This window comes from Sebastes fasciatus, chromosome 16 (genome assembly GCF_043250625.1).
Source record: "Sebastes fasciatus isolate fSebFas1 chromosome 16, fSebFas1.pri, whole genome shotgun sequence".
Classification (NCBI taxonomy): domain Eukaryota; kingdom Metazoa; phylum Chordata; class Actinopteri; order Perciformes; family Sebastidae; genus Sebastes; species Sebastes fasciatus.
In genome coordinates, this window is record NC_133810.1 from 16,216,609 (window position 1) to 16,229,680 (window position 13,072).

The window sequence follows — 13,072 nt, forward strand, 5'->3', positions numbered from 1 at the left end:
AAAAACTGCCCATATATTTCATTCTATTCATTGCGCCCGTTGATTTGAAATGCCAGGCGACTGAAAATGTCCCCATTGAGCGCTCGCCAGTGGGAGGGATGGATGTGGGAGGACAACAGAACAGTCAGAAAGGAGCCTGTATTGAGCAGTTTGTTCGAGAGAGTATTATTACACTGAGAGCTTGAAGGAAAATGGCTGTAAACAAACCCCTGTTGCCCAAGTAACACAGCTGAATGTCTCTTTCTTCTCTTTCTGTCCAAAATCTCAGCTACTGCTGAGAAGAGACACCAGGGTGGCACAGTGGTGGTGGGACAGATCACCCAGCAACAAGGCGTCCTATTCATATTGTGATGACAGCATCAGATAGGAGTTTGACATTTAAATGAATATACCTATGATCTGAATTTCCAATGTGGTTGCTTTTGTGTTTGGGGTTGTCTCAGTGTTCATATCCCTTTAATGCTCTACTCAACTGTTTGGTAGAGCACATTTTGAGTCACTATGACCAGCTTTACGAGGGACTGCACAGCATTTTTATCCCATGTCCCACATATTGAGACAATGTCCCACATTTTCATTTTCTCTAGTTTTCAAAAGTCAAACCACTGCAAGACAGACGCTTTTTTTAAATCTGGCTTTCATCCAATGGGGCTGTGTTTGCTGCCAAACTGCACACACGTGGGTCAAGTGCAGGTTAACATTTCACCGTCTTTGCTACGATACGCCCAACAGGGAAAATTGCAAGTCACAGCAAAGTCACAAGCTATACAGATTTAGGCGTAATATGATGGAAACTACCATAAAGTAAAGGAAGAGCAGCTACAACAAAGACTTTGAAACTACTTATAAGTATTTATAAGCCGGTTGAAGGCGATGCTCCGAGTTTTTTGTGAAATTTGCCAGTTATTTTTCAATTTCACACGGGGGGAATACGACATGACCGACACAGTTCATGTGTGTCTAACAAGAAACGTGCGGCTCAAAAAGAGATGTGCCGATCTATGGATGCATTCAGGCAAAGAATAGAGATGTTACAAGATAAGGGGCAGAATAGAAATGTTTATTATTTAAGTTAGATAGACATTATATCAAAATTGTAGACTACCTCTCAGCCTTGGTAACGTGTCCCACATTGTCCCACACAAACATACCCTTTGTTAATGTCATATAGTTAATGTTATTCCATTATATATTTGATTTAAAAATAATAATAATATCGGTATGATTTTTCACCATTTGAGATATTTTCAAAGTAGCCTACTGTAAATATGGAAAAAACTAGAATAATTACATGGACATAATACTAGTATTGGTAATACTACTAATTCCATATTAACAAATTGACATATGCTGGTATATTAACCTACTACTGCATGATAATAATTTTGTCTTTTACCATGAAGTGTCATCTCAACTGTTTAGTAGAGGCCTTTTTTTTTTTTTTTAAAAGTGGTCTGTTAAAAAAAACAAAAAAAACATTGATTGTTGTTATAATTAACCAAAGGGCATAATAAATGCAAAAAGAAAAAAAAAATCCATTGCTTTTTTCTTAATGAGAACATTAAAGGGAAATCCTACAAGTGTTAAAAGCTTAAAAGTTAAAACAAGGCTCCCTTTGCTACCTGAACAACTGCCTTCCAGCCAGACTGACGGAGAGAAGAAATAATAGATGAAGTGAAAGGCAAGAGCTGGAAACTGAGCAGGCGTCACTAAGGAGACATTAGCACCCGCCAGACTTTCAAGGATTTCATAAAAAAGGTTTGGAAGAGGAGACATTTCAACCTTAAAAAGCAATAAATAATAAATGTTACTGAGTGAATACAAGTAAAATTAAAAGAGTAGAATAACACCCTTTATTGCGCACAAAAAGACAAAAAGACAAAAAGAGAGAATAGATTTTTGAACGTGGTTTGACTCCCACAAAATCAAAACCTTCAAAGTTCAAAGCAAGTCCCCATTTGCCTTGGGTCGAATGAAAGATAAAAAAACAATGAAAAAAAGACAAACAAATTTTAACAATTAAAACACACACAAAAAAAAGACATAGCTTGTCTCTAAATAATTTTTTTAAATTAAGTATTAGATCCTCTGAAGTGTTTTTCCTCCACATCACCGAGCTTACTTCTGCCTCCAATGCGTCTGAAGAAGGAAATTAACCCAGAATTGCTCGCTTGACCTTCTACGTGATTCCCCGTCTTCCTCTCCCTGACTCCTGCTCCTTCTTCTCTCCTCGATCCAGACGAGTATGACCTTTGAGACGTGCTTCTCTGGAACAAGTCTCCCAGCCGGAAGACAGACGTTGGAGATTGCCTGGTTTCATCCATGGAGACAGACCTGAGGATCGGACCCTTGGACACAGCTGTGTGACTGGGGCACTCGGGAAGAGACGAAGATCCCCCAGATGGAGAGGTTGGATTGTCCCGACTGGAGGAATTGGGGAGATAATTGCCTTCGCCACTCTCCCAGACTCCATCATCAAAGTCATCTCCAACCGGCATTGAGGACGGCCTGAGTTGGGGTGATTGTCTGTTTATGTGGGAGACGTTTCTTTGGGAGCAGGTGAAAGGGCTCACGATAGTCCATGGGGAGCCCCTCTCACCCCCATTGTTGGCAAAGAAGAAGTCTCTAGTTCTAGGCCGAGGGGTGCTTGGCGTAGCTGGTGCTTCTTGTGCCCGCTCTGACCGGCGAGGAGTGCCTGAATCTCTGTCCCCATCGAGGTTGCTTTTGCTGTTTTGGTAGCGAAGCACCTTCCGAGTTATCACACGCATCGTCTCAGCTTCTTCTACTTCTGCTGTTATCCCTTCCTCTTTCTGCGGTTTGGGATGTTTCTTTTCAGGTCTCTCTTGTCTAGTGCGGGGCGAAGCCTCACTTATTTCTTCAGATGGAACAGCCTGAGAGCTGCGCTCGGACGGGGATCCTTTGATTGTGGGCACTACGTTCTTCTTGCATCTGACCAATCCGTCTGGAACGGAGGAGAGAAAGCTGTGTAAGGCCGACTCTAAGCTTGAGGAGTCCTGGTCGGCCTCGCGTCGCGGGTGAGACACTGTGGAGCGGCGTTTGGTTGAAAGACGCACACTATTGGTTGAAAGACGCACACTATTGGATGAAAGACGCACACTCTCCTTCCGCTTGCGCCTCTGCTCTGCTGCCTCTCGCTCTTGGTTCTCCTACAGCCGTGTCAAGGGAGAATATATTCAAGTAAGATACAACACTAATGACACAAGGGGTCAGGAGGACAGCACTTGTCAAAATTAAAGTGGCAGAATGTTTTTGGCATCATTGGGCAAGAATCCCATAATAACCTTTCAGCATATTGTAATTCAAGTGTTCTGAGAGAAAACTAGACTTCTGCAGACTCCTCATGGCTCTGTTTTCAGGCTTTAAAAAAAATCTATCCTGTGACGGGAGACTTTGGCTAATCACAGGTCATTTCAGAGAGAGAGAATGTTCCTATTGGCTGTATATTCAACGGTGACAGCTCTCAATCATTCGCAAACTCCGATCAAATGGTCAAACAAGGCAGCGCTGATCAAATAAGAATCAATATTCTGTTACTGTAATGCCTATTTCTCACCTCAAATGTTTTCAGAAACATCTTGTAGTGTGCCGGGTCACAAACTTTCTCATTTTACAGCTAAACAGCATGCTACAAGATGTTTCTGAAAACATTTGAGGCGAGAAATAGGCATTACAGTAACAGAATATTGATTCATATTTGATCAGCGCCGCCTAGTTTGACCGTTTGATCAGAGTTTGTGAATGATTGACAGCTGCTCAGAGACGGCAAGGCTCAAGCTCGGCTGTGATTGGTTGTTTGCCTCCTCTGGTCTGTGAAATCTTGCAGATGCCATTAGGAGCACCGGAGGACACAGGGGCATATGATTTTTTTCAGATTACCTGTCTCATGCACTACTGTCAGGATATAGTGACCGTTTTATAAAAATAACTTTTTTAATCATATCTGCTCCAATTCTACCCACTGCAGCTTTAAAAGTACTCAACATTAAACCATTAAAGCTTCCTTTAAAGTGACCCTTCAATACAAAGCAATGGCATCATTTTTCCCTGTGATGCGGTTTATTCCATAGCACGTAAGTTTTTATGTACATTATTTCTATTCTTACCTGTACAGCAGTTTCAAACCGCTTGCAAAAGGAATGAAAGATGGAGCAGCACTCCCCCAGTTTGAAGGTAGCCGGGTCTTCACAGAAGTACTCAGCGACAGCGTCGCTCAGGGCCTTTAGCTCCTGAAGAGACAAATCCACATCTGCCAGCTTGGCCTCAGCCCTCTGAGGAATGAAAACATAAAAAAAGGTTTAAAGCAGAGAAATGCAGAGTGTAGACTGACTGAAGTATTCCCAAGCTCAGTTGGTGCTTTTGCACAATATAAAGGTCAAACAACGAGGGGAAACTTTACCAAGAAAAATGTCTCCATTTGTTGTAAGAGGCCAGGCTGTCTGCTGTTGTACAATTTCACTTCCTTGACCTTCTTGACTTCCCTCTCAAAGTCTGTGATGACCTCCTCTTTACAAATCCTGTATTGGCAGGCGACAGTTACACATTGACATAACACAAAATTGTGCAACATACCAACAAGATACAGTATCAGATTGAAACAGATATGACAACATTTGAAGCTACACGCTCAGGTAAATCACCAAACAGATTGTCAGTGTACTCATGATAACCACCTCGATCCCATCCCGATGTGTTCAAGCTGGGTGTGAAAAGTGAGCAGCTCGCCATCGATGTCCTCTGCTTGCTGTGGGCGGAAGATAAAAGAGGTATAGAGCAATAGTGAGTAAAAAAGATGGAGCAGGAGAATAAATCAGTTACATAACTTTAGGTTTTCATGATTTCGCAGATATGTTCTTCATCCGTCTATCCACCCCAGGGCTCCTCCTCACCTTGGCAACGAAGTGCATGAGGTTCATGCCAGGCTTGTTGGCCTTGGTGTCGGCCAGCTTGAGCAAAGAGGTCATCCTGAAGCCAATGGCATTGGCACTGGTGCTGTAACCACCCTGAATAATAAATCAGTTGAATGGTCCATTCATCAGTATCATAAATGCTGAGTAAAAGGCACAAAGGGGGCAGCTTAAATGCATCAGATTGAATACAATAAGTAATAAAAGCATAATTCTTAAAGAAAAATACCAACAGCGTTCATGTAATTCCCGGCTTTTAATACCAGACGAATGACCGAGTGGAGGTCATCACAGTCCAACAGCTCTGAGGGGAGAGAAGAGAAAGAGATTGAGACAAAGAATCCTTAATATAAACCTTGAATAATGAGAACTGGGCTGTGTAAAAACACATATCCAAGTTGGGATTGTTAGCAGCTTTGGTGGATGTGTGTGAAATGTTACCATTAGCTGCTTTGGTCATGACAGCAACAGAGTTCTTCACCTCCTCCATGAGAGGGAAGAATTCCTCCCTCAGCACCATCGTTTTCAGCCGTTCCTCATAACTAAAGGCCAAACACAATAACAAATAGGGTTGGGACGATAACAGATTTTACCGAGATAAAAACACTCACAATACGTCAATCCAATATTTCCATTTCCATTATCGGGATAATCGGGAATCTCCTCACGAGTGACTTGAAAATGCGGTCTTGCTCGTTTCATCCTTTATTTATGCAGGGGACCTCATGATTTATAATTACCTTATTTAAGATTGTTTGTTTGTTCTTCACTAAAAAGGATGTTCCCTAAAAAAAGATGTGTATCCTATCTGTAATGCAATAAAAGAAAAAAACTGTTTCTTAACTAAATGTAAGGTCAAGTGATTCCAGTATGTTTTAGTTCCATTTTAATAGTTTTAAGCACATTTGATGATAATCAGGATAATATTGTGAATCTAAATTATTTTGGCCAGGATAATATAATAATACCCATACAATAGTTTGCACCACATGTAGTGTTTTAATTGTCTATCTCCACACTAGGTTTATGGGTGGCTGTATAAATGTATTTTTAGAGTAGGTTTTTGTTTTTGTTTCTTTCGGCCGTTGTTGGCTGTAGGTAAGTAGGAGGTTTAAAGCTGGGTTAGGAAGCATGTTTGGTTTTGTTTGTTTTATGATTTGGCACCACCAGTAGCCCTTCCTTTGTTCCACGCCTCTTAACTTCTTTATGTTTTTGTACTTTGGAGCAGCGGAAGCTCAAAGTTTTGTACTTTTGTGATAAAACCGTGCGCTAAAAAATAAATGGCAGTGTTTGCCCGACTACATTGTAAGTCTTGTTGCTTCCCTTATCCCTAGACATCTCAAGGGTTGTAACAAGTGACATGAAATTTTCCTATTGTCTCATGCCTATTAACAAAACTGCTACTTAGTTACTGCATTACCAGTTTTATTACCTGTTGTTAAGTCAAGAGACCTCTGGGTGAGGCAACATTTTCAAATTGAACAACAAATCACTAGAAATAATAACACAGGTTTCCTCAATGTACACACGTTTTGATGTGTTGTAAGTAAAGTCTGTGTGATAGGATTATAAAAATAACAAAAAAAACTGTACTATACATTTTTTTTTACTATTCTTTTGTTTTCTTTTATGTTGCAAATTTTTCACTCATTTGTTAGTTGGCTTGAGATTGCAAAGAACATTTCTTGAACTAACATGAAATCAAACATGTTATAAATGTTTTGAGTTATGCCAAAACATTAAAAAAAATGTTTTTGGAAGACTCACCCCGCCACTTTGACCAGCTGCACCATGAACTGGTCGGCCTCAGGTAACACAGAGAGGTTCCCACTGAATGACAGCAGCTGCTTCACCTGTGCACACACACGTTTGATTCAACAAACAAGGATGACAGGTTTTCTTCATTCATTCCCTCTTACATAAATTACGAGATTACATTTGAGAAAAAGGGAATTGGAGTCCGTATGTATCAGGTATTTAATCAGCAGTGTTGTAGTCCTCGAGTTCGGTCTCAAGACCACTTTTTGAAGGTCCTGGTCTCGTCTCGGAATCTACCGCATTTTTACTCGGCCTCAGACAACGAGGGATTTTATTTCAAGACCGGTCAAGACCAAAACTGCGGGTACATCACTAAATTGCCTGGGCTTTGTCTGATTTGTTTATTGACATCATTACTGTGATAATGATGTGCTCATAAAAAACAAAGGACAATTGAACAAATGGGAATGTGGCTCTTTCAGATCAATTTGAGGAGTGCCTCCGTGGTTTGCATGTTCCACAAGTCAAGACCAAGTCCAAGGTAGGTCTTTAATAATGAAGGTAAATGATGAACTTTAGGTCAATATTTTTATTCTTTCAAATGGAGGAAAATGTCAAATCTAATCTCAGGACAAATTCCAAGACAATTAATGTTCATTAGGCTCATTTTATGCATATAGAACCAAAGTGGAAAGATGAGAAGGGCCCAGTGGAGCGGTTGTTACCTCCCTTTCTTCTGGCAGCAGTTTACAAAGCTCTATCAGTTTGCCTGTCCCAAATCTGAGCCAGTTCCCTTGACGAATGTCCTGCACCATTTCTGTCACCGGCCTGCAGAGGGAGACAAAAGACAACAGTAACAAAAACAGCACTTGTGCTGCATTACAGATTTTTTTTTTTACATTCACTAACATCCTTTTGTCCAATCTGTAGTCACATTTTTAAAACTCTAAAACATAATCAGCACAACATCCGTCTGAATGTTCAAAACCATAAATATAGTAAAAAGCCTCTACTTCTGCAACAACAGCAGCTCAAACACGACATTAAAACAGCTGATTAGCACATTACTGTAAGTTGTGTAAAATAGAGTGCCAGGGGTGGATAAGGCATGCCAAGTGTTTTCTATGCGAGGTGCATAGCTAGAGACAACATAAGATTTGAGGTGGATGACAATATGTGGCCAAATGCTGAAGAATGTATAGATTAGACCAAGACTGTATTTTTGTACATTGTATAAAGTAAAGATGATTCATTCACTTTTTAGATAGTATGTTGCCAGAAATGCACACATTCAAGACTCAACCCCAAAATGTACTTTAGTGGTTTACAGTAAAAGGAAACTTTATTATAAAAAATGATGGCTTTCATATTGTCTATTGTTTGCAGGTGGAACTCAGCTTTAATCAACTATTTGGCTAATTGTGTGATGTAGGTGTGTTGCTGAGTTTAGAAAAAAGTCTTAAAATCTTAAGTATAGGTAAACGCTTGTTAGCATTTGTAAAAAAAAAACTGACAAGTCCTGCCATAATCAACAGGACTATTCAAACATGATTAGTCACAAATTACAGAGACCTAAAACCTGCTTGAGTGCGGTTGTCCACCAGATGAGCTCCATGCCCTGCTTTATGTTTTCTATTTTAAGTTGCTGGTGCAGACCACTGCCTGATGTGAGTAAGCCCCTGAGGTATTGCATTGAAGTGGTGGGAAACCTCTACAGTGCATGTACAGTAAGACTAGAGAGGAGGCTTCTACACAGCACATCAGTCACCAGGTCAAACCCTGAAGACAAAAAATGACCTAACATTGCTGTCATGAAAATAATAATGTTAATTTAGTAGCTAATTGCATTCAAAAAGTTGTTGGCCGGCGACCGACTATCAGATATTGGATGTTGCGGCTTCCCGGGTGACCTCTGCTAACACCACGACTACAAAATCACCCATATCTCTAATAGCACTTCACATTAAAACAAGGATTTTCAATTGTCCAACAAATGCTTTCAAATAGCGTCACCAGGTGCATTTTCGTCACTACCACACGGAAGCAGACGCAATTTGAATTAAACTAACAGGCTAAAGCAGACACCAGCTGTTAACATACATTGATGGTTCATTTGATATTCAAAGTGAGGGCTGAGTGAAAGTGACATCATATTGATGAGGTTCAGACAGAAACTGGCTCCAGTGCTGAAAAAGTTTACATGTTTAGGTCATTTAAAGTAACTAAACTTTGTAGAATTACAATTTGGATGTCAAAAACTAAATGAATCTCTAAAATTTGAACATCAAAAAAGCACAATGGTTGGTAAAAGGTAAAAAATTTAAATACATTATTTATTCATCAAGTATCAAGGGATCTAAATATGATATTAAATATAATTTGTGCATTAATAAAACAGCAATTTACACAGCATGTGCATTTTTTGTTGTACTTCCATTATCATGAAAAGCATGATCACTAACTTTATCATAATTAAGTTATTTGCTAGGTTGATATAAATGCATATCAATGCATAAATAGCATTATTTTTATTTTTTATTTTTACATTTATTCTATTAAAAGGGTAACTTCAGTACTTTTCAACCTGGACCCTATTTTCCCATGTTTTTATGTCTAACTGACTAACAGGGACAACAACTCCTGAAATTGGTCGAGTATTGAGGGAGAACGCTGTAGACGGCAGCTGCTCAGAGGCTGCAATATGATGCTATTGGGGCAAGCTGGCACCGTAATTTACGTCCACTAAAAGTGCTTGTTTTTTCCATGAGAGGCTCTGATTGTTACTATAAGTGTCTGACATTATGGAAAGAGTCTCGCTCAAGGAGAAGTCTCATTCTGAAATCTAGCGAGGTGACGTGTTGTCGGAAGACAATGGTGGAATAGTGGAATACATCCAGAGTTTGTTGTGTTGGAGTACAGAAAGTGTAGCTTAGTGTTATCTAAAAGATTTTCAATGTCATGGCTGAATATTTAGATGTTTTCGACAACGTGGGTGAGGTCTTTGAATTCAATCGCCGCCTGTATTTATTGGAGCAAGAACATGCGGATATTCAGATTTCCCAACGAGACTTCTCCTTGAGAGGGACTTGGACACAATAACAAACGGACCAGATCAAGTGAAAGGTAAGAAAAATGTTTCATTTCTCTGTAGAGTCCTTTCCATAATGTTGTCAGACAGGCCGGTCAGTGGCAAAAACATTACATAACATTGCTCACATGCCTTCACAGCTTGTTTTGCAGCTGCCGGTTGCAGCGTTATCCCTCAATACTGGACCAATTTCAGAAATTGTTGTTCCTATTAGTCACTTAGACACAAAAAACATGGGAAAATAGGGTCCAGGTTGAAAAGTACTGAAGTTACCCTTTAATAGAAGTTCCTATTCCTACAACAAGCAATTATTGCCCTGTTGCTACACTAGAAACTGTATTTTATAAAGAAACAACTACATGGAAAGAATCATATATGCAGTTACATTACACTAGTAATCCAACATGGCTGCTGGGTGTATCCTCCCTTTCCCCCCTATCTGCTCAGCCTCACCCACTGGGTCAGCACTAGGCTTTCCTATCATTTAAGTGTTAATAAAGTGCACGTCCTCAAATGACGTTTAAAAAGGCATTTCCATTAATTTGAATATTGTCCGCTGAGATAAAGAGCCTGCTAGTTGGGTAATGATTAGCGCAGTGGAAGTGACTAAAGTGTCAAGAGATGTTTTTTCCTGACTGTGTTTGACATGAAAGCACCCTGCTCTGACTGCTGCTTACTGCAGGTCTTCCATTTGAAGTTCTGTTTGCATTTTCGTGGGTTCATTCTCTAAAATCACACTAATTTTCTTCTTTCAGATTGAAATTCGGCAATCCTTACCTCTTGAAATGTCTCAGGAAGATCCCAATATTCATGCTCTTTTTGGAGTCAAGGATTGTGACCTAAAGAGAAAAGGAACAAAATCATTAAATTAAAAAAAAAAGTTTCACCTGTGTACAGCCATATTCAGATGAGAGGACAAATCTACACTTAACATTATATTTCACATAATCTATGAGGAAGCAAAAATGCTCCTAAACATAGTTTCACTACAGCAGTTCCTCATTGAGGACATGATTAGTGTTGAACTTTTAAAAATCAGTTCCTATTTGTCTGTTCATTACTTCCCTACACCCATAAAAACTCAGGATGCTCTGCATCAGTTACTGGAAATCAGCCTTTGTCATATTAATGTTCAAGTGCAACCCTATAGCTGTTTACCTGAGGTTCCGGTGGAAAGAGGTCCACACCATTACAGATGTTCAGACCCATAACCCTTGAGTTGCGCAGCGAGCCCCGTTTTTCTGCATGACTGAACAACTCCTCCATGCTCGGGATGTCCAGCACGATGTCCCTCTGAGGGCGCTTAGACGTCCACACATTCAATTTGCCCAAGACACGCTGGCTGGGGATGGTGTCCCAGTTTAGCTTCTTCATGGAACGTCGCTGGACATTATGAGACCCAAACGAAGGCGGAGGCGGAGGAGGAGGAGGAGGAGGAGGAGGAGGAGGAGGAGGAGGAGGTGGTGGTGGTGGTGCTGCTGCTGGTGGTGGTGGTACAGCCGTAACACACATGGGAGGAGGCACAGGAGGAGATGACTGGAGATGTGAATCTTCTTTGGCGTCCGATGAAAGAGGAGGAGAGGAGTTTTGAGAGGAACAGTTGGGAGGAGAAGCAGATTTTAAAATCAGCACTCCCTCCATCTGCATCTCTCAAGTCCAAAGATGATGGGAGGAGGAAGTATCCTGCTGTTAGCCACTCAGATCTGAGGAGATATAGAAATATACATAAGAAATGCAGTATTTCAGACAAAAAAGTGGATTAGTTTGGAACATGAAGATATGTATCAACAAAGTACATATCATATTTCTGTTCCATTTGTGAATCTGCTACTTCGTTGACAGGCTGCCCAAAAGGCCAGAGCCTATGTCATTTAGCAAAATGCTTTAATTTCTTTGTCAAAAATCCAACAACTTAAATATTTGATCAAAGGATAGCCTATATGAGTTACATTTCTTTTAGTTTCAGTTATTGTGAGTAACCTGTGAAATGGTTATATCCAAAGGCAGATAATGTAGTTTGTAAACATTGTGCCATCACTTCCTCAATCACAGATTTCATTATTATTCTACCTTCTACTTCTCTTCCTTGAACTATACAATACAGCATAACCTGTGCTCCATAAATAATGTCATCCCCTAAATTCTTCCATATGCAAAACGTCATTGAGAAAATAGCACTTTTTAATTCTTCCCTCTTCACAGCAAAGATGAATGCCTCACATAACTTGAATTATACTTTATATTACTTATAAGAGCCAAGTGGTGTATTCGGCTTCACATTTCATCCATGAAGCAATATATTCACATATAAAATGTTACTTCAAAATATGAGAGGAGGAAAGCTGTTGAAAGTAAGAGGCTAACCGACTAAAATCAATCAAATTAAACTGAAACATATCCTATTTGGTGAGATATTTGTACGCCGAATATAAAAGTTGACACAAGTGACTCTGAAAGTGTTGTTAAAACATGTTAAAACTTGTCTGTGCGTTTCCAACAAATAAGACATCATTAATTTGACAATTTCTTAACGGAATTTCGCTGTCATTTCTTTGCATCCAATTAAGGGCTCACATCCTCACAGAACATAACAAATCAGCCACCATACAAAATGCAACGACCGGTGGCTCTTTAATAGACGCTGAACTTTCACCAAAGCACCGTTACAGATGTATTTTACTCACCGTGCTAGCTGTCATGTGAATCCTCAGTGTGATCTCGCCTCGTGTTCATGCAGACGAGCCTCCTACAGTCAGTCAGTGTGTCTCACAGACAGCAGTCACAGGTGCAGGACAAAGCCTCCACCAATCACGGTCAAGTTAGCTTACAGGTAAGGGAACGCCCCTTTTAGGAAGAGGTGAGTAGAATGAATGATGGGTAACCACTTATCCACCAGGTGATCAACAAGGGTCAAACCACTTCTAATATTAACACAACATAATTCTATATAAATATGAATGTATGTACATGCTCTACATATCTTTATTTGGTTGCCGAATTTTAATTTAAAACTTTAACAAAGGTATGTCAAGCTGAGTATAGTAGCCTATTATTTATTATTATTAGTGATAATAATAATAATAATAATAATAATAATATATGTGTATACTTATATGTATATGTGTGCATATAGGCATGTGTATATACACACACATACACATATATATATAATATAATATATATACATGTATAGCAAAAATAATTCTATATACATTTATATATAATATATAAATATGAATGCATGTGCATGCTCTACATATCTTTATTTGGTTGCCGAATTCGAATTTAAAACTTTAGCAAA

At 39.6% G+C, this 13,072-nt stretch overlaps 1 protein-coding gene across 1 annotated transcript; it reads right to left on the reverse strand.

Annotated features, from left to right (window-relative positions):
- Positions 1-1,840: 1,840 nt before the first annotated feature.
- On the reverse strand, positions 1,841-12,614 carry fhdc3 (FH2 domain containing 3). The gene is made up of 12 exons (XM_074611050.1): positions 12,456-12,614; positions 10,930-11,474; positions 10,549-10,610; positions 7,409-7,511; positions 6,693-6,778; positions 5,367-5,467; positions 5,159-5,229; positions 4,908-5,021; positions 4,692-4,762; positions 4,418-4,535; positions 4,125-4,289; positions 1,841-3,167 (listed from the first exon to the last, which is right to left on the reverse strand). Exons 2-12 carry the CDS (start codon positions 11,416-11,418, stop codon positions 2,073-2,075), a joined length of 2,475 nt encoding a protein of 824 aa, XP_074467151.1. The 5' UTR covers positions 11,419-11,474; positions 12,456-12,614; the 3' UTR covers positions 1,841-2,072.
- Positions 12,615-13,072: the final 458 nt, after the last annotated feature.